Source organism: Candoia aspera, chromosome 1, assembly GCF_035149785.1.
Source record: "Candoia aspera isolate rCanAsp1 chromosome 1, rCanAsp1.hap2, whole genome shotgun sequence".
Lineage (NCBI taxonomy): Eukaryota > Metazoa > Chordata > Lepidosauria > Squamata > Boidae > Candoia > Candoia aspera.
In genome coordinates this window covers 146162055-146184959 of record NC_086153.1, presented here as the reverse complement: position 1 = coordinate 146184959, position 22905 = coordinate 146162055, and the positions used below count along the sequence as shown (strand labels likewise).

At 38.9% G+C, this 22905-nt stretch overlaps 1 protein-coding gene across 1 annotated transcript in view; it reads left to right on the top strand.

Moving 5' to 3' along the window:
• Positions 1-9144: 9144 nt before the first annotated feature.
• LDAH (lipid droplet associated hydrolase) overlaps positions 9145-22905 on the top strand; it is a 554138-nt gene continuing 540377 nt past the window's right edge. The window contains exons 1-3 of the mRNA XM_063315097.1: positions 9145-9278; positions 11146-11301; positions 17797-17931. Coding sequence (XP_063171167.1) covers positions 9242-9278; positions 11146-11301; positions 17797-17931 — 328 coding nt within the window. The 5' untranslated portion in view covers positions 9145-9241. The remainder of the gene's footprint in view (positions 9279-11145; positions 11302-17796; positions 17932-22905) is intronic.

Sequence of the window (22905 nt, the reverse complement as noted above, 5' to 3'; positions counted from 1 at the left end):
CAGATGGAGTACATAGAAATCACATTGACCATATTATTGCCAAAAGGAGCACATTATAGCAGCAAAGATATGGCCAGATGCTGACAGTGGAACAGATCATGAGCTGATCTCATTGTCCTCATGCGAAACTATATACAAGTCAGGAAGTCGGAGTATGGACAGAACTTGCTGAAACAGACTGGTTCCACTTTGGCAAAGGAGTGAGAGAAGACTGCATACTGTTCCCTTGTTATATACTGAATGTATATTAAGGGAAGCTGGACTGGAACATGAGTGTGGTTTTAAAATTGGATGACACTACTCTGATAGCCAAAAAAGCAAAGGATCTGCAAGCTCTAGTAATAAAAGTCAAGGAGCACAGTGGAAAAAATGGGACTAAAATTATATATTAAGGAGACCAAACCAATGACAATAGGTAAAGCAACCAGCCTTAGAATTCACAATGAAGATATTGAACTGGTAGATAGCCGCCCAGAGTCCCCCCATAGGGGAGAGATGGGCAGTGAATAAATTTATAAAATAAAAATAAATAAATTAAATAGCTTCTGCCTTTTAAGATCAACCACCAACAACAAAGGAACAAGCAGTCAAGAAATACAGTGTTGAGTGGCACTCAGTAGAGCAGTCTCGAAGGCCTTGAAAGATATGTGTCTATATCTATAAAGTTCAGAATAGTGGATGGACTTAGTTACAGTGGCAGTGGGTGCACCATTGGAAAACCTAAAGGACCAGGTTAGGGACAGACCATCATGGAGAAAAGCTATCTATGCGGTTGCTAAGAGTTGACACTGACTCTAAGAGTCAACATAATCAATCAATCAGATTATTTTTTTTAAAAAAATCTAGGACTTTTTTTTTCATACTTCGCTCAGATGATTTCAGCTATCCCTGGCTATACATTTATGTCAGTCAATGTGGCATGTCAGCAATATTTGCAGTTCTGATGGAAAACAGTTTGAGCTTGCATGACACTTTCCAGCTGCGGTAACTGATTTGAATGTTCAAATAAATGGAAGGAAAGTCTCCTATTACCTGTGCCTTAACCTGTGTCCCCCCCTCCACTAAGTTTTTCTGGAGGGTCAAAGGGCATTGATGAACAAAACAGAAGACTATGGTGAGAGAGTAAACTTCCCAAAATTTGGCTAGGATTCTTAAGTAAAATAACTTTAGAAAGTTTATGGAAGGAAAGTTGCCCATTTCTTCCTTCCCCCTCATGCTCCTCTTACATCACTCAGGAGGGCCTCTCAACCTTTCTGAGAGGCCTTTTGAAGTTTGTGGTAGGAAGGAGGGGTAGGAAATGTTCCATCCCTAAGCTTTTCTTAATTTAATTTCACATGGGGTCCTAGCTAGGGATGACTGGTATATCCATTTTGGTTTTCTTCTGTTTCCCATTTTTACGAATTGGTGAGATTCAGTTTATCCAACTTACTTCAGACTGAAATTTGTATGTATACTTCTAACCATAGACATTTGCTTAGAAATTTGCCTGCTGTACATTTTTTGCAGCTTTCCTTAATATAAGGCATGAAACATTTTTGAATAGCCTTCTCTCTAGTGACATCTTTTTTAAAAAATCAAGGGACTGCCTTGCAAACTTAAAAGTCCAGATTCTGAAGAATTATTTCAGTATGTATATTGGTTTGAAAATGTGAAGTCTGATACATTAGCTTTCATCTCCATCCTTAGTCCAAGTCAAGCAACTCACTCTCAGCCTTTACATAAGGATGCACTTATAGACAAAGAGTCTACTTGTATCTCAATGGCACAGGCTCCCAATGCCTAGTTTACACTAACTGGTAGCAATATAACAGGATTGCTCTCTTTCTCAACATTACCTGCCTCTGCCCTGATACAATGCCCCTCCTATGTACTATCTTTTCGTTTGGACACTTTCCAGAATAGTACAGCAGAAGGAACTAGAAGTTGCAAGTGGGAACCATCACCCCCTATCCCATTCTTCTAATAGGAAGCCTTTGCTGATCTGTTACCTTACATTTGCAAGGAGACCAGTCTGGATCCAACTTGTTTTCAAATTGTTCCTCTCAAAAAGTTTACCCAATTCTGTGTTTATCAAGAGAATTCTCCTGCAAGTCAGATGATGCATATTTGGAGTGCCTGCTAAAAATCTTCTGCACTTTATACATGTAGACCTCCTCAGACTCAAAGTAATATGTATGAAGCTGATCAGCCGTGGTATACGTGCCAGAAACAACAAACTGTGTTAAATCAAACCCAAGAAAAAGTAATAGGAGTAGAAAGGGATATTTTCCAAAAATCAGATGTTGTATTTCTGCTGTAATATTGCAGAAAGCCAAAATGTTACCATGTAGAATGCAAGCAGTTTTGATGACTTCCCTACCTTTTCTATACAGTCAATCTGAGTTTCATCGACTTGCTAAATTTAGGTCATGAATAGATTAGGAAGGATTCCTTTTAATGTCCTCATAATAACTATATGTTGTATATTTTTAATCATGAAAATTCATGAGAATCCACTGAGTATCTTTCATCTACAGTACAACATAAAGTTTTGTTAGTTTCTTATTCAGAGTTTTATCCCATTTCTGTTTCAGACTTCAAAATGTGAAGAAATAATTCACTCAGGGAATCAAGCCTGCCAGAGAGACTGATGAAGCCCCAATGAGCATTGTGTTGTTTCTACAGCATGCAGTGTTTTATTTCATTCATCTCCTCTTGGGTAAAAATACAGGAAGAGTTGTTCCAGTACATACAGCTGTGTTAATTAAACATTCATCTCTACCTAATACTTTATACTGTTGGATGCTTTAAAGGAGCCTCTTTACTGTTATTTTATTATGTATTTGTTCAGTTCCAGTTCATGCTCCATGTTTTTAACACATATGTCTGATTCTTTCCCTGCCCATATTGCTTTTTAAACTTATTTTCCATATATTTACAGGGCAAGATTAACACTGAAGGTGCCATCTGTGCCTACATGGCGTTTGCTGTCACAACAGTTGACATGTAAAGGGAATTTTGTATTTTGCTTGGATACTGCTGGTGCTTTCTTTGGATTAAGTATTTTGAGCTGAACTGCAAAAATGAAGTGAAACACATAGGCCATAGCAATTAATGCATTATTTACATTACCAATGCAAACATGTAGATCCTATGGGCCTAAGAACCTTGGCCAGAATAACTCATCTCCTGTCCATTAGATGCTTTGAGATACTACCAGCAAACTTCTGAAACCCTTCTGTATGCCACTGGGCCTACAGTTGGTTGCCAAGAAAAATACCTCAAACCAATATGTTAGGACATTGATGTTTCTCTTGCATTCACTGGTAGCAGAGCATTGAAAGTGTTCACACTAAACTCTGCTGGCTCTGAATTCATGCAGAACCCCTAGTGGTTGATGTAACAGGATCTGATGATCAAGAAGGTAAGGGTGGTCTTGGTTCATTGCCTTCCAATGCCATATTCTATTTGGCATTTGTACACTGAGAATCGATGTGGACTAGTCTGAGAGAAAGAAGGTTCATAGATGGGTAGTAGAGCATTTCTTTTGCGTTCCAAAGATCCCAATTTCAATTCCTGGCATCTCCATGGAGGATGGTAAAAATTCATGCCTGAAACCCCAAAGTATGATTATCTTGCCAATGAGTGTTTTTCCTTCTGTCATATAGGTAGGCCACACCAAGCAATGGATGGTTGCATCCACAATCTGGCTAACTCTAACCCTAACTTCCTTCTAAAAAAGTAAAGGTAAAAGTGCACCTGTCAAAATCAGTGGGGTGAGCTAAGAGATCTCAAGGGAGAGACTGTGGAAGATTAAAAAGAAGGGAAACAGTGTGATGGAAAAATTGCTGGCTCAGTTGAGTTCAACTCCCATTTGAGGCCTTTTCCTGCATAACAGCTATATGCCATATTTAAGATGATGGACCAGGACTGAGGAGCTCCCCTTAATCATAGAAGCTCATGGGATTTCTTGGCCCAACCTCCCTCAGAGGATAAAAGTGAAGGAGAAAGTACAAGCAGTGGGAAGCACATCTGAGGCATATTCTTGATCTGGACTGTTTCAGTGACCTTGATTCAGGATAAGCACCTTGACCTGGAAAACTAAGTCAGTCCACTTCTATAGAGGGAAAACAGTTGAAAATGAGTATCTCAGAGACCTGTTATCAGGTAAGCTGGCTGTCCTATTCTACCCGTTCATTTGTACTTTTGGTAGCACCAAAAGACCTCAATTTCATCTGAAAATTAGCTTTTATGACAGTACAAGGGACCATCTTTTGTGGCATTTGACCACCTGAGGAGACCAAAACAAGTCTCTTTGACTGAATAGAGTATAACATACAGAAGGAACTTAGACCTGCAGAAAAGGCTGAAACATTATGTGCAGCTACCCAAGAGTAAGCAAAGGATTAGGCCTAATCCCAGGATTTAATTGTAGGAGTGTTTTTGTGCATGATACTTAAATTATATTTTCCAATTTTCCACATTTGTAATGCCAGTAAAATACGTGCCTTGGCTAGAATACACAGGCAATTTAAAAATATCTCTCTTCTGTTTTTTGTCCAACATTAACGGGTTCATAAATGCACCCACAAGTAGCACTAAAGAACAGCTTCACAGATGCTTTTAGACTGACAAGAAAATCCCTGGTGCCTCTCCATTTTTGACAGCTGTAACCCTGAAAACTTGGGAACAAAGAATTCAGCAGCCCTGTTTAACCTAGAGAAGAATTCAGGGAAGCCGGGGTATGTGCCTGAAAAAAGAAGGAGCAGATAAAATTCTTATGAATCACTGCAACAGAAAATGTTTAAAAACTGGAGCTGAAGTTTACTACTCAAAGGCTGGCACTGCACCCTCACCTAGAATTCACTATTATGAAGTAAAAAAGAAGACACCAGACTTATTTTAATTCAGTCAAGTTATAGTAATATTAAAAACAGGGTTTTGTTAAAACAGGGTTTCAGGCTTCAGCCCTGAGATGAGGTGGGAAACAGAAACTCATTATTTGTGGAAAGAAAATTATATTGCATTGTAACCTATCCTTTAAATATATTCTTAAGATGGGCTATTAGTCAGTCTCGGCAATTCTCATTTTCTGAGCTGCCACCTTGATTGGCCAGTGCATGGGAAAAAGCCAGCACGCATGACAAGCCCAGACTATAAACTGCAGAACTGGGGTGAAATGTTGGTGGGTCAAGGGGATGTCTTTGTAGGTTTGGGAACAACAAAGAGACTAAACTTTATCAGCCAAAACTACTTAGCTTATTTGGCTAAAATATCTGATCGATTGCGAAGCTATCCATAGTTTTTAGGGCTAGGCAAGTCCTTTTAAAAAGGTGCTTTGAAACATGCAGGAGGATGCATGCAGCACTACTATCTGAGTTGTTAAAGCAACAGGGTCTTTCTTTTTCCAGGCTCAGTGGCTGCTCCAGAAGCAACTTGTAGCCTGATGCTCCAACCAGAACCAAGCCTGCATTTAGTAAATGGGTGGGAGCAGCGCAAAGAATTGATATGGCCAAGGAAAAAAAGAAATCCAGATGGACGGGAACAATTCAATTTAAAGTAACCCAATCTAGTTAATTCTTCATGTATTTTCCTTCTGTCGCACTAAAAAATAAAATTCATTTATTTGGAGAGGTTCTGGGGACTACAGGCTGAATGCCTCTGAAATCATTATTTGGGTTGATACAAATTGAAAAGTGGGAATAAATTGAATAATAAAAGATAAATATGGAGCACATTAGCTCATTATGTGCATATTCCAGCTTCTACAGCCAAGCAGGTTTGCAAGCAAAATAAACCTAATGGTTCTCCTCTCCCGCCTTCCTCTTCAAGGAGAAAATATTTCATTAGGGGATGGAAACAGCCAGTGGTTGGTCAATTATTATTATTATTTCAGCTATATGTTTCAAGAGAAAGAGGGAGAAAAGGGTTGCAAAAAAAGACTCAGTGATGTCATGGAAGTAAATGTTCATAATACTGATACTTCTGGTTTATTGATTAAACCAATGGGAGTTTAACATTTAAACCAGGCTTCAGGATTGTATAGGGTGAAACCAGACACTGCCAATCACATTATCCTATAATGGGAACTAAGGAGATAAAAAATAAAATAAATTAGCTTACCCCTTAACATTCAGTCTAGGTTTTTAGTGATATCTAAAAACCTGGACTGAATGTTAGAAAAAAAAAAAATAGGACAACAAGCAGATAGTATGGCATATCTTCCATGAAGTCATTGCCACATGGGCAGAGACTGTCATCTATTGTATTTTCTTAAAACCATCTTCTAAATCTGTTGTTGGCATTCACTGCATTCTTATCAAGTTAAAAGTTCTAATTTGAGTTCTAAGAGTATGCTTGGGGATAAGCTTCAGATACTATTCACATGCCCACAACAATCTTGTTATCTGCAATGACATGCCTGAATAGAGAGACTACAGATACCATCTTAATAACCCAGGATTGATGGATTGATTATATGCCGTCAAGCCATTTTTGATTCCTAGCAACCACATAGATAGATTTGCTCCATGACAATCTATCCCTAACTTATTCTTTCAGGTCTCCCAAGAGGTAACTCATCGCCACTATGACTGAGTCCATCTTGCTGCTGGTTGTCCCCTTCTTCTCTTTCTTTCCACCTTTCCCAGCATTACAGCCTTCTCCAGCGAGCTAGGTCTTCACATAATGTGTCCAAAGTAGGATAATTTGAGCCTGGTCATTTGTGCCTCAAATGAGAATTCTGGGTTGATTCATTTGATGATCCATAGGTTTGTTTTCCTGGCTGTCCATGGTATTCTCAGGAGTCTTCTTTAACACCAAAGTTCAGAGGCATCAATAATCTTCCTATCCTGCCTCTTCAAAGTCAATCTTTCACTTCCATAGAGTGTCACAGGGAATACCATGGTTTGCATGATTCTGATCTTTGTAGGTACAGACACATCATGACATTTGAATATCTTTGCAAGGCCTTCATGGCTGCTCTACTATAATATGTTAAATAATGTTCTGCTGATGAAAACCTCACTTAAATATTAATCTTTCATGCAGAAGGTGCAAGAGAATCAAAAGGCAATTATTCATATTTTATCGGCAAGTTTGCCCACAGCGTCTTCCTGTTCTGTGAAATGAATCACAGGCTGCATAGTTTAGAAATGTCACAGACATCTTAACTTCTGCTGTATCACATACAGAGTAACCAAATGGTCAAGTATTGGGCAGGAGACAAATGCTACAAATCTTGGTCTCCTGGCACATGGGTCTTCCCCAATAGATTTATTCACAGGCAAAGAATATTTTTTTCTTAAGTCCCTCTTTAAGAGAGACATGGAGGTGATGGATTTGTAATGATAAGGAACTTAATGGCCAATGAACTTGAGTAGAATGAGCAATGTACCGCTTTAATTCAATCTGCTTTAGCTACCTCAGAATTTAGAGTCAATTTACTGTGTTGTAAATGGTTGTTTATTATCATTCAGAATTATCTATAAAATCTGTGCTTGGAAAAGGAAAGGAATAAACTGTTTTGTGTTTGTATGCGCAATTATATTCATGTGTAGCGCTGGAACTGACAGATAATTTTATTAGTGTAGTGTTGTAGAACCAGTCTGGTGTAATGGCAAAGGTCCTGGACTAGGAGCTGGGAGATTGTGAGTTCTAGTCCTTCCTTAACCATGGAAGCCAACTGGGTAATTTTGGAGCGGTCATTTTCTCTCAACCCAATCCACCTCCCAGGTTGTTGTTGTGGGGAAAAGAAGTGGAGGCAGCAACATTATGTACACAAAATAAAGACGGGATATAAATATGTCATATTATTTCTGCACGAGACTTAACTTTAACAGAGAAATCCCAGAAAATGAGAGTATACTCTAAGATTTTAGCCTTTCATCATTGGAAGAAATGAAATGGATCAATGTATGGAAGATGCATTTATCCATGACTGTCTACTTGCCTTTATGGGTATGTGGAAACAGTTGAGGAACATGAGTAAGAGGGTGCCCTTGCGCATGTCCTCTTTACCAGGTCATCTTGGTGGCCACTGCAGGAAACAGGATGCTTTGAAAGAATTTTTTTTTTAATATAAACTCCAGCAAGGTGCTTCTAACATTGCTCCAGTCCTCTCAGAACAGGCTTTGAAATACACAAGGCCACCAGGTGCCACTCTGCTTCCCTCAGAGCAAAGTGCAGATCAGGTCACAAGCTGACTTGTTCCAAATGTGCATTCCATTCCCTAACATCTCTGACCCAAGCGGGTATAACTAAGCCCGGTTCCTGTACTGGGCAGTCTGTAACATTTATTTTAACGCCCTTTTAAGAAAGTGGGAAGATGACAGACAATACGGACTTAATACTAAAAATACGTAATATTATGTGGCATATCCTCCTACTGTATTAGGGGCAACCGCACTCAGAAAACAAAACTAGGGTATGGAGAATTCCCATACTGTATGCCTATCCAGGAATCTAGGAAGAATACTGAATTAGGGGCACAACCCTGAGAGGGAATAACCCAAGACTTTCAGTTCAGGACTGGAAGCAAGATGAAGCAGCGTCCTGCAACTAAGAGGAACTCTGGGGTTCCCACGGCATTAAGATGCTGTTTTAAACTGCAAATGGGGGAGTCTACTTTTAACCTTCGGAAAAGCAAGACCTGGCTTTTCTCCCAAGCGCTGGGATAGGGTGAGATTGGTGAGATGAACTTGTTGAGGGCTGCATGGAAAAGTTTAGCTGTGGTGCCAGGTCTATCGGTTTTAATATTTGTGGTTTTACTATTTTTTATTGTAGATAGATCCCTTGTTTTTTGGTTGTAAGCCGCCCAGAATTTGGTATAAGATGGGCTGCTATATACATGTTTTGAATGAATGAATGAATGAGATGACAGACAGACAGACAGACAGACAGATAATCCACCGAAGCGAGTTCCACCCAGATCCCTTTGCCTTTACGCGACTACAAGAAAAGCAGAAACGGGATTCAGGAACGAAGACTAACGAGTACGCGTGCACACACCAGAAGCGAAGGCGCGCCCTAGTGCAGCAGATACTCGGAATCCCCGAAGGTGTCAACCTCCGCGCTTCCTTCCAATGGCAACCCTGCTCAGCGGGGGGGCGGGACCCTTAGAAGATTCGTGTCTCGGCTTCCAGTTACGTCACAGCCGGGCGGAAGCGCTGCGGGAGCCCTGCTGTCTCTCGCTACTGTTTTTACTTCCGCCCGGCCGAGCGGGGGAGGATCTGGAGTTGCTGTGCTTCTCGCTTCCTGAGAGATGCTGGGAGCCGGCCGAGAGCAGCTGAGTGGGGAAGGTACGTGCTTGGCCAAGGACTGCCTCGTTGGTTCTTCCGCGGTGCTCCTCTCCTGAAGCCTCTGGGCTTAACCGGTCCCCTTTCCTCCGCGGAGAGTGCCCGCTTTCGGTTCCTTTCTCTGCCCACCTCCTTTCTCCAGGGTGATGGAGCAAAAGCCATCGCACTTTGCTTGTTTTGTGGAGTTACGATCTATGGCCAAAAAGCAGTCATAATTGCAGTGAGCCTAGTGCTAATAATTGTACTCTAGTAGAAACAGGGAGGCTGATGAAGTAATTGAAGCGAGGCAATCCAGTGGGGAGAAAAAGAGTAACAAAGGAATGTTCCTGCTCAGTGTCGTGTTTGCACTAAGTAATGTATTTCCATTTATCCAGCGCCCCGCCCGCGCCCGCGCCCGCGCCCGCGCCCCCGCCCGTCTCGCGGCTGTCTCGTTTTGGCTACAGTTCCCACGATCTCTAACCAGTGGCCGCGAGGTGGGCGTTGTCCCTCCGGCGGGTGTCTGGTTGCTTCCCTTGGCTTTGTATATATTCTGACTCAGGCAAAAATACAACAGAGGAGATTACTTTTTTTCCCCACCCTCCGCTCCAGCAGGAAAGGAGGGAAATCCATTACTAATTTCTGGACTGTTCTTTCAGCTGTTAAGAATAAACAGTGATTTGCAGAGAAGCGCAGGTGGTCCTGTGATGCTGGTTTTGGGATTATAACCTGTCCTGGGGTACACTAAAATAATGTGAATTACAAATCTTCTAATAACAAAATACATCAAACCCTGGATTTATGTGTGGTCGTGGCAGAGAATTTCTCTGAAGAGAAACTTTGTACCTTAGCGTTCACTCAAGGAAATTAATTTCCCAATTTCTTTCTCCTGTGGAAGAGACAAGGCATATTAGTCGCATGTGCAGCAAACTAAACTTAGTGTCAAATGGTGCCTTAATATTTTCCGATTTTATTAGCAAACGAGAGCCAGTTTGGTCTAGTGGTTGAGGCACCAGGCTAGAATCCAGGAGACCCTGAGTTCTAGTGCCGCCTTAGGCACGAAAGCCGGCTGGGGGACCTTGGGCGGGTCACTCCCTCTGAGCCCAACTCGCCTCACAGGGTTATTGTGAGGAAAATAGGAGGAGGAAGGAGTATGAGGTATGTCAGCTGCCTTGAGTTATTTATAAAAATAATAAAGGCAGGATATTTTTTTTAAAAAAGGTATTAACTGGAGAAGACTGTTAAGAACATCAGAGGAAGTCTACAAAGGAATGTTAACCCTTTCCTCTTTCTTGACAGTCCTAAGCCCCCCCCCCCCCCCGAAATGCTATTTGCAAGGGGTGGGGGGAGTGCTCCTCCAATGCAATATGGTATTAGCTTCAGAGTGCAGCAGGGAGCAAATGGAATGGGTTCCCTCCAGGCCTGATCTAATCCCATTAATTGAAGTATTTTCTTAATAGAAAAGTTGGCACTAAAGAATTTGAATCAGGCAAATTAAGTCTGAGAATTTATTTTCCTTGACAAGGCTTAAAATAAGTCTTTGATATTTTATTTTTCATTAATTTGCTTGAGCAGCTTTTCAAGAAATTGGTGCATCAGGAAGGAAAGCCTTGAATTGTTACCCTGCTCATTGATTTTACATGCAACAAGTATCACACCCTTGTTTTGGCAAAGTTGCTAGCTTTATTTACAGTATTATGTCAAACATCTGGGAATGTGCTGTGCGTGCCCTATTGTAACTTAGCAGGTGTAATCCTGATAAAAATCAGTGCCTCTTCTGTATCTTGTTTGGCCAGAAAGTGGCTGGCAAATTTCTTTCTTTATAAAGCAAAACAAGTAGGGAATGATTATTCATGCTTCACTAGTTACATTTAAATTCTTCTTTTTTCTTCAGCAACAAGCATGAAATCAGATTCCAAAGACCAAGATTTGATACATGAAGAATTCACTTACATTTATGGAGCCCCTACCCAGATTCTAAAGTGTGGCCCTTGGGAAGATCTCTGGAATGATAAAAGTGCACCTAGACTTCTATTTTTGGTTATCCCTGGTAAGTTCTATGTGGTGGTGGTTTGATATGTACATTCTCTCGATCAAATCAGTTCTACAAAATGGAAGGTGGAAGGCTTGGATATAGTTCCATAAAAACAACTTAATAAGAGCTTGTATCCTGAAAGGTCAGAGTGGTATATGGTAATAAGGGATTGAGATACTAGTTGAGAAAAGAAACTAAGAGACATTTTCTGATTTATCCCTTTGGAGAGATGGTAGAGCTAGCGTGAAGGTCATTTCTATTGAAATCCTAGTTGCTCAGTTATGTGAAGAAAAAGTAGTAAATTCTGCAGAATAAGAGAAGGCCAGTGCTATCAAGTCACTTGGTGCGCTTTTTGAAAAAGGGAAATAGCAGAGAAATGAGACTGGAGGGTGGAAACTGATTGTAGTAGCAACCACTTTATTATAGTATTGGAGTAGGTTTTTCAGTGTCTTGCAAGGCTAAAAGTTTTTATTGTGAACTGCCCAGAGTCCCTCCTTGTGGGGGAGATGGGCGGTGATAAATTTGATAAATAAATAAAATAAATAAAAGTTTATCTTTCCTTTTCTTCCTGGCAGAAATGTTCATAACTAATTTTAGACACTGGTTTTGAAGTAGAATAGCTTGTTTGAATTTTGGTCCTTGAATGTTGTGGCCACAGGTGAACAGATATTGCCTGGATTCCTAGTTTTCTCATTTAAAAAGGGGGTAGACCTATTTTCTCAAGTTTAAGCATCTCTGTATTGATAGGTGAGCTATTCAGACTAATGGGTTACTAAAGCCATAAAAAGTGATGGATATATTCCCTGACATTATGAACCAACCAGGCACAAAACGTGCGGTTCTGGGAACAAACATGCTACTCCTGGAGTATCTGTGCAATATAAAATTCAAACAACATAAAAGTTAAATGAGTAGGTGAAAGTAAAGTGAGTTCCAAATCTTGGCCATGTATGTTCATTTCTCCCCAGCCACACTGCAGAAGACCGAAGAGCCAGTGAGGTGGCGGTGCTTAAGGTCTTAGGAGGACCAAGGTTCAAGTCCACCCTTAGCCATGGAACTTCACTGGGTGACTTTGAGCCTGTCACTCTCTCTCAGCCCAACGGACCCCACAAGGTTGCTGTTGTGAGAAAGAACAAGGAGGAGGGAACACTATTATGCCACCTTCTGTTCCAGAATGAAAGGCAGAATATAACGTGATTATGATTTGATATGAATATATAATATAAAATATAATAAAATGTAATAAAATGTAATATAATAATTTCATTCATTCATTCATTCCCAATCTTGTATTTCTGCTTTTTACAGAAATGCTCACTTGTGCTTTTGAAATGTACAGGAAGCCTGTAGTTCAGCAGTAGAATTCCAGATAAGTCCCAGGTTTAATCTCTCTGGGTTTCCCCAAATAAAGGTGGGAAGCACTCCACTGGCTTAGTGGTCTAACTCATTACAGGGCAGCTTCCCATGTTTTTAACTGAGAACATGGGAAGATTTCTGAGAAATGATGTGAAATCGTCAAATTAATGAAAATGATGCTGTTGCCAGAAAAAAGAATCTGATACTTCTTAAGTCTCTTAGACTGTTGTCCTAAGATATGACACCATGCAACAAAGCATGCATAAAAGAGAAATATTCAGATATGTTGTAATGGTGTGCACTGCATGTACAAATTACAGCCACATTCTATATGGCATCCTCCCCCTTTCCCTAATTTCTGTGGGTTCCTGTAATACTTGGCTGCAATAATGGCCAAACTAAAGTGCCAGTTCTAGAAATTGAAGCTGGGTTGTGCTCAGCTGGAGGTACTGTTCTGTAAAGAGTTGTATGATCTCTAACAATCACATTTGCACTTGGGAGTTTTTGGTGCTCTATCTGACATTCAAAGGAAAGGTGTCTAATTCTCTTTCTCCTGTGTGTGTGTGTGTGCGTGTGTGTGTGTTCGTTCGTTGGCTTTATTTGGATGTGATGAAAAGAAGAGTAGCAATTCCTAAGCTTGTGTATGACCCTGTCTTCTTTCAGCAGCAAGGAGTTCTAAAGCAGTCTCTTGCATTTTTGTTTGCCGTGTTGTTTGAACCTGAAAATATTGTTTATTTGAGATGTCAGCAGATATACACAAATACTAAAAGTGAAAAAGGGATGTACTTCCATGTCTCACTCCAATGTCTCCCTACATACAGGAACTTTGGGAGTGGGACTTGAAAGCATCCCCCCCCAATTTTATGCATGGTAAGCTTTCACATTATCCAATATCTGCTTGAATAAGACTGGTTTCAAATCAGTTTCTGAAGCTGGCTTATTTTAGTAAACCATAGTTAATAAGTAGAGTTGAGGATTCGGATGTCACACTGCAGTTAATTGAAACTGGAAGCATTTGATCTTAGAAATGATGGAAGTAGAGCCTTCTGGCAGGCTAAATTTATTCATATCACAGTATCATTGTGTAGCTAATGCCTTGTAAAGAAATCAAAAATACAATGGGATGGCTAGAAGCCAGAGGTATTCTTGAAGCTTTTGCAATATTTAATTTGCCTCCTTTTGTTTGAAGATTGCAATGGAAGCTCTCTTAATGTTTGGATCATATATGTTTGTTCAATGCAGTTCTTGCTCAACAGAACTGCTAAATAGGAATTTATTACAAACTAAGTAGAATATAATAATGCCTAAGACAATTGTATTTTCTGATTGTAATGTAGAAATAAATGTGCCAGAAGATGGTGCTGTTTTAAAGATAAGTACAATTTTTTTCACAATTTTTTCTTTGGAGAACTTGATTTTACAATGAAGTTCATCTCTGGTTCCCCTTGAGATGTAAAAAGCAATTGCAGAGTGCTCCTGGATAAAATGTACTTCATCTTTTAGATTTTTTTTTCCCTATTTGGAGCTTACAAAGAGCAGACCTCACTGCATTCTTCCAGATATTTAAATTGCCAAGTGTGTGTACTCCTTCATAATCAAATAGTATTTGATGTAACTGAAGCTAGTCTATTTATGTAAGGTCTGGGTCATTGGTTGTTTCCCGTTATTGGATTTTTCCCAATAATAGCTCCCAAGGACAAAAGATTGAAGACTGCTGCTTCCAAAATTCATTAGCTGCCTGCTCATCAAAGTGTTGTATCTGGATGTGGAATTATTTTAATTACACAGAACAATACACAATGCTAAAATTATAATGAGAAAACTTTAGAAGTCTCTACATATTGTATATTATGTCAGACTGTTAGGAAACTGGCAGCAAACTAATTAAAAGATTGGTGTAGTGACATTTTCTCAGAGTTCAATGGAGTAGGTAGAACAAGAACGTTATATGGAACATGTTGGTGCAGTCTTTGCACCTTCCAAAAATCCTCATTACCTCTTCCTCTACATTGTAAGTCATGTAGGTTAGCCTGTATTCTCACTATTCCTAAAGGTTAAAGATAAGTTAATATGTTTGTATGGTGGAGAAGAATGGAAAGTATATTGATCTTGCATTGTAAAGTAAGAGGTCCATGTTTCCTCAAGAAATTGGTAAATGTATGAATCTGATGGCCTTCTGTTTTAGGTGATAGATAACCATCAAGGCTGCAAATCAGTACTTAAGCAGTCTTTCTGGTCTAGGCATCTTTCTTTTCTTGAGCATCTTTTCTAGGTGCTTAAGTTAGCACTGAACAATCCTTAAAGTTTGAAAGGTGATTGAAGGAGAATAAGCTCCTAAGGGTGTGAAGAGACATGGGGCAGCTTTATAGAATAATTCAAATAGAGATACTTTTTTAAAAATGAAGAACACTGGAGATACATGCTGATTTTTTATATTTGTTGCTCAGCTTGTCCAGTAGGAGACCTTTAGTTTTTATCATGGCTGTAGAATAAATTGGGAAGTCTAAAAATGTCCAAGGAGAAATCGAAGGCAAACCAAGGTTCTGTATTATTGCCAGAAAAGCTACATGAATGTATTTGTTACTTCATCAGATGTTGAGCTGGACTTGAAGGAGACTTTACTTTGACTCTCTCTTCATCCCAAGTTCAGTCAATTAAACAAAAGAAGTATGAGCTCCCTGTCTATAACATCATATACTTTTTCACCTACATAGTCTTGATATGGTCGATTGACTAATCAATAAAGTTGTTGTACTGTACCGACATAGAGCCAGTTTAGTGTGGTGGTTAAGGCATCAGGCTAGAAACCACAGACAGTGAGTTCTAGTCCCGCCTTAGGCACAAAGCCAGCTGGGTGACCTTGGCCCAGTCCCTCCCTCTCAGCCCTAGGAAGGAGGCAATGGCAAACCACTTCTGACAACTTACCAAGAAAACTGCAAGAACTTGTCCATGCAGTTACCAGGAGTCAACACTGACTCAAAGGCATACACATACACTATACCTACATAGGCATGAAAAAAACCTGTTCAGTAGGTCTAGTTATGAAATTTACAGTGAACATGTCCTGGTTTACAAGTTTACTTTGATACCCATGTTCTGATCGGCTATGAAATATGATACTGATCAGCGTCCCTCTATTTTTCTGTGATGAAAATGTATTTTTGTTTATGTAGGTATTTCTGTTAGAATTTTAAATCCCTTGATTTTTTTGTGGGCTGGTTTCTGTGCATTAAAATTGGGATGCTCCTTTGATGACTGCTTTGTTGGCAAAGGCAGATGAGCTTTCCTGACCATGGGAACTTGTATTTTTATTCAAAATGGAAGTCCCAGCAACCTGAGACAAACATCTTTATTGTCAAAATAAAAACAAAATAAAATAACAGTGGTTCTTAATCCAAAATTTTAGTGTTTTCCTGGCTTTTAACCTCCTTCTACTGTATTAAGACTTCTATATCTACTTAGTCATTTAAAAATGTAAATCCAGGATCTTCCTATTGATCACTGGGATTCTTCAGCTATTCAGAGACTTTCTGAACCTAGCAACTTTCCATGTTTGAATTACTTCTTGCAAAGATAAATCTAGGCCAGATGTTTCCTTTAGTGACATCATTGGTTTTGCATTCATTTTACAAACTCTTTGTTTCCATTGCTGTTTATATTTTTGCTATGTTAAATCTTAACAAGTAGGTAGCTTCATCATCCCTCTAAATAGGGATGCGAAGTAGTGAAAATTCCCACTGTTCTCAGAGCTTTGAAAGTAACCTTGGATTTTAACCTTGCAGAACCAGACATCTTAAATCCCATTGTTATCCAGCATCAGGCCCCATACAGATGCACCGGTGATAGTTCTACAAGCTGTTGTAAAATAAATGTCCTTGCATTGTTATTGGTTCAATTATGTATCATCCTACCAAAGGCCAAGGATGATTTGCTCACATTTTGTGGCAGAAACACTGGAAAAATGTTTGTCTTGCTTAAAAGAACAAAGACTGATAATTTAATAAGCAGTGTACGGTATTGAGTGCTCTTTCAGGGGTTGGTTTTTTTACCGCATTTTTGTTCTTCATTAAGATATGTATTCACATTGGTGGTGCTTGTTTCTACCCCTTCAAGGTATTTTTCAGTGTCAGTAGCTATTGTAATAAGTGACTTATATGACTGTCTTTTTGCCTTAGCAGGTGTTCTCTTCCTCTTCCCACCCTGGCCTTATTTTTTCTGTGATCTTTTTTATTTCCTTTCTAAAGAAAATCTCAGTTTATCAGAGGATAGAAATCTTTCAGGAAAAAAATGATTAGTCATAGGTGTTAAAAGTTACACAGAGCGATTGACCACAAAGCTTGGCAAAAGTTATATAAATTGTACTTTCACCACTGAGCTGATGATAGGAATGAGACAATATTCTACACCATGCAGTGGAATTAATGCGGAGGAATGAAAATGTGTGAAAGAGTTGCAGGGTAAAATGTTTGTTCCCTCTGTCTTTGGTGGTTCTTCCGAAGAGTTATCAATTAAAAAAAAAGACAATGTAAAACATGTTATTCAAATAACATTTATTGTAACCCATTTTTTTTTAAAAAAAGAAAATTATTCTCTTTAATATTATAGGAAAATGCATGTTCTCAATATTATGTGAATTAGAAAAATAATATCTTTTCTAAACACATTTTGATTAATAAATAGTTTCACAATAACAAGACCAAAGAAATAAGTAAAGTGCTCTAATTTCCCTGTGTAAGGAACAGGTACTAAACATTTCAGGAACTTGGAAAATGTGGATAATATACCATATCTGAAGACTACATTGCTGGAGATGTCATAAGCTTCTATAGTAAAGCAATGCAATGGAGGCATTAAGTCCTAATTTTTTTACCCTGGAAACTCATTCATGTTGTGTAAATCTTTGGTAAGGGGAAAGTTGCCTGCTGAGTTGAAAAATTGCTTTTAGACAAAGAATGAGAAAATAGCATACAGTTTAAGGTCTATTTACATTCTGAATTCAAATATAATGTATAAATGGTCCATAGAGTGAAAAATATTTGACAAAAGAACTTTATACAAGATACAAGTACAAGATGGATGTTAATTTTTCAGTCTTTTCAATGAATTGTGTTTTATTTGTGGGCTATACTTTTACTACACTTTTCTTTCTTTCAGGTAATCCTGGATTGGTTGGCTTTTACCAGACATTCAGTAAGGCTTTGTATCGTGGCCTGAATCAGCAGTATCCAGTGTGGGTTGTAAGCCATGGCGGACACTGTAAAACTCCTTATGGTGTCAAAAGAAAGGAAGGTAGTCTTAACAACTTTCTTCTATTAGATTATTTATCAGTTGCCATTGATGATTGCTTATCCTATACAGATCAGTTGACAACATCTCTTGTGCTAAACTGTATGAAAATGGTGCTGTAGATTTTATTGATATTTCCATTTATATGTCTAAGACTAGTTTTAATTCCATTCATTTAGGCACTTGTGTGGTTGCTCCACTCAAAGCATCTGTCTCTGGGCAGTGTACAAAAGACAACGTCCCCACGCATAAATAATGAATACAAAGTAACATAGCACATGATAACATACTAAACAATAAAATGTTGAACAAAACTCTAAATGTCTACAACCTACCTATTGGGGACTCTGCTCATCCTGATCACAAAGCCTGGAGGAAGAGCCAGGCCTTAACCGCCTTCCTAAAGGCCTATAGCCATCCATATATCTGGGGGTAGATCATTCCAAAGGGCAGGCAGCAATAGGAGGAACATAAAAATTAGGAAATATCTCCCAAGACCCTTAAAAAGAGGATGAATAGTTCTCCAAAACCTCAAAGTATCACTGTAGTGTTGGTTTACCTTGGGTCAGCCTCTGGGATACGAAGCTTAAGCCTTGAAAAGGACAAAAAAATCAGCAGGAGACAATGGGTTGACCTGAAAGCAGCAGTTGTATCTGTCTTACACAAAGCATTTGCTTTGCGTATGTCCACAGGTGGGTAGTTACTCATTTTGGAGCAGAAGGTCACAGAACAATAAGGTCACAGAACAATAAGGCATCTGAAATGTGTTGCTTCCTTTGGTTTTCACAATAAGCAATATGATTAAACTGTGTAATTTAATTCCATCTCAGGGCTAGAGGTGCTGCATGTAAAAGGCAGATTTTTTTCCCTGCCATTTCTTATAAATCTACTTAGCACAGGCAGATGGCAGCAACTAAACTAATTTTGGCTGAGCCGCAAAAGATGGAGCCTGGTTGGTTTGTACTTGGATGGAAGAAGATCAGAAAAATCCACAGTTGTAGGCTAAACAGGGAAGTCTGAAAAGAAGTCCCAGAAGTGACGGCAAACCACTTCTGTGTTACTGCCAAGAAAATGGCATAGACCCATCCATGGAGTTCAGCTTTATCAAGAGAGTCTTTGCCTTTTATGTGCTGTTCAACTGTGAATGATAGGGTAGACCTGGCATGTGTTACCAGGACCAATACACCTGGAGCGCTTTTTTGTCAGAATATAGTGCTGTCCTAACATAGAGGATAGGGTTTGGTATCAGTTGAGTCAGAGTGAATGTGCATGTCCCCCTACCCCCCACCCCTCCCTGGAAATTTCACTGCTGAACTTCAGCATGTTTTTCCATCGTTTTAGAAGGTTTTAAGGATGGGTATTAGTAGTTTCCCAGAAATTAATATTCTGAACTGGAAGCAGTTCCAGACATTGTCCAGTCCCATTTCCTTCAGCACCTTACCCTGAACACTATGAACCACTTCCAGTGTAGAGGATTAACTTCAGAAAATCACCCAACCACCCTAGGAACAGCCAGAATGGCCTGGTTGGAGGAGGGACCAAGCATTCTGGAAGTCTCTGGAATGTTCCATTCTGGGATGGATGGTTTCTACCCTATGTATCACAACAGTTTGGTCTTGAGGAAATTTAAATTCCTGCTCCTTATTTAAACATGCTCCTTATTTACCTTATTTATACAATAAGATAAAAGATATATATACAGGGTGTACCAAAGGTTAGGACCCATAGACAATTTATTATATAAATTACATTAAATGTTCAAATTGGTTGTCATTTTCTTCTCAAAAATTCATTACTCATTTGACACTTGACCTTTGAACATTCCTAAGTACAATATCACTTTCTTGGAAAAAAAATACTAATAAATCATATTGTGATTGGCCTATGGAGCTTGACTTTTAGTACATCTTCTGTGTGTGTATGTGTCATATTATACCAACACACCCTTTGGTAAAAGGTTTATATTTATAGTGTTATACCTAAGAGGGTCCCCCCCCCCCCCAAATTTCTCTGCACTGCAGCTCATTTCATTTTGGTGCAGATTTTTAAACGTAATGATATTTTTGCTACTGAAGGAGACCTTAGTGATGAAGACTTACCTCATATCATTTTTTTAAAATGTACTCTGTAGGGGCAACCTGGTTTTTGTGTACATTTCTGGATTGATACTTGTACGACATTTGAAGTATCCGGGGCTATTTAGCCTGGTGGCAGGGAGTTGAAATTTAACACCATTAGGAAGGTTGCCCACCCATGTTTAGTGGGACCCATTTGGGACTTCCTTCCCCCTTTGGCAATCATGAGGCTATCTCAGTTTGTAATTGGCTTAGTATATTCAACAGGGCAGCCAAATTTGAATATATAGCTTGGTGGGAGAGGGGTATCTGTGACTTCATGGTTATGGCCACTTTCTGTAAAATTTAGGTTGACAATAGTCACTTCCCGGTGTGATACTGATTTAGTGGTCTGCCCTTGTCAGCTCTATAAGGTAGACCAGACAAAGAAACCAATGCTGTATAGGTTAGGATTACTTTTATTGTAATGGTTATAGTAACAGAATCTTGCAAATCTGAATGCGCTTCCCCCTCCCTCCCTTTATCTTTGTGGGAACCAGGGAGGGGCCTGTCTGAGATGTTTTCTCAAATTAGTTTCTTGGAATGGGCTCAAGCCCCACTTGTCTGATCATTGCCTTGGTAGCAGCTCTTCCTCCTATCCTTCAAGAATATTCCTATGCCCCCTATCGCTTCAGAGGTATGAGATGGAATGTTCTATTGTTACAGTTTCTTCCAAACATTGGTTTCTATGCTACTGAGCCCAGATGGCTTCCTGCTTAACTGGGAATTTATAAATGAGCAGAATGGTTACTACAGCAAAAATGGCATAACTCCTACATGAGAGTACAAGATGATGGCCATGTTGGCAAGCAGAGAAGTCTGCCCTTTGCTGCAATGTAACTCTAGTAACTGCCCAGTACAGTGTTCTCCCGTGGTTAATAACATGAGACGTAAATGGGGATATAGTAGAATCCTTGGAAATAAACAGAAACACCTGTAGTAGATGCTTCTGACACAAGGTTTTATATTCGCTCTATACTTAAGCACATTAGTGCAGTTCTAATAAAAGTGTCCAGTGTGTTGTCTAATGTAGTTTTATGGGTTGTGACTTATGGATGTCAAGAGGATGTTTCAAGGTGTAGCTGGACACTTTTCTTTGTCATTTTTGCCTGTGTGATTTGGCAAATTTTAGCTGGGTTGGTCCAAAAGCTAAGTATCATCTGTTCAGAGGAGACAGCATATTAAAAGAATGGATTATATGACTATTTCTTCAAAACACTTCTTAGATATTACTGAATTTTAGTCACTGTTGCTAGACAATGATATTTCCTTTCAAAAGGGTATCTGGGAGAAGGATGTGATAGCTCAACTCTCTGAACATTCTTGAATGAAGCAATCTGATTTTATGCCTGTTTGACACTGAATAGTGTTGGTGACTATATTATCATCATCATCATCATCATCATCATCACAGAAAGAAATGAAGGTTTACAGAAAGAAAGAAAAATTACAAGATAGACAAATCAGGAAAGAAATACATGAGAAACTACAAAACCAAAACCAAAAAGGGGGGAAATATCAATACATATGATATTAATGAAATGGCAAACAGATTTATAAAACTACAGGGGGAATAATTAATGATTATCTACAATGAAATTAAATTTAAATTTAAAAATTGCCTTTTTAAAAAGTCACACATCTCTTGAATTCAGTCCTTAATATCAGGAATGTTACTACTTTTCCAATTTCTCAAAATAATACGCTTTGCAACACCCCAAGCCTACAATCATAACTCCTAAAAATAGTCAAATTCCAGAGTTTTGCAACATAATTTAACATCCCATTAACATCTTTAACTTAAAAAAAAACTCCCATAAATTTATTTATGCATATTAAAGTATTATTTCAAAGGGAGGTCAGTGATTCACAAGACCAAATTATGAGTCAATGACCCTCAAATTTTTTATATTGCCAACAGAGAAAATCTGATGTCCATCTATTCTGTGGGGTGTCCAGTAAACTCTAAATAAAAATTTTGGACAAATCAGTTTTAATTTTAAATCCCCACTGAAGCAAATTTAATATTGTTTGAGACCTGCAACCATAGATGTTCTGTTATTAGGTGTTCCAATTCTTTAGTCCATAAACCACAAATGTCCTTAATGTCAACTTTAAAAATGTTCTTTAGTTTTTTATACAAAAAGGATGTGGGTTTAATTTCAAACATTGATTCTATCTAATATATTAACACCTCAGGTTTCTCAGACACAGCCAAAGCACCCGGTCCATACTGAGACATTAAAATATGCTTGAATTGATTATAATGCCACTGTTATGAATTTCAAGGGTAAAATTCTATTTGAAATCAAGAAAAATCTTTAAATTAGTCATTACAGATTCCACCCACAGCTTCCAAAGAACCCCCTTATTTTTATGGTAGAATTTTTCCATAAAGTCAGATACTCATGAGCCTTAACATCTAAAAACAATCTGCGATGCAACAAGGCCTAAGCATGTCTGGCTTCTTGTAAACCCCAGGAATGAAACCCCTGTCTCTATATATTGAGCCTAGCAATTGCCAGGACCTTAATGGAAATACATAAAAATTTTCCAATAGTGCCCACAAAAGATGATGTTCTATTAGGCATTCATTCCTTAATTGTTTGCTTATGTATCATAGCCCTGTTGATTCTCCATGACTTCTTAATCCCGTTTGAGAACATTCCAAATCAAACATCTTACTATCTTGCTGCATAGGAGGCATAATGATGTGGTGATTTTGGAAAAAAGGCATCGGAAAATTTCTGCTTAGTATCATGGCACTTGACAAATTGTGGCAAGTTCTTAGCGGTATGGGGATACCAAGTCATCTTGTCTGCCTCCTGAAGAATCTGTATAACGACCAAGTAGCAACAGTAAG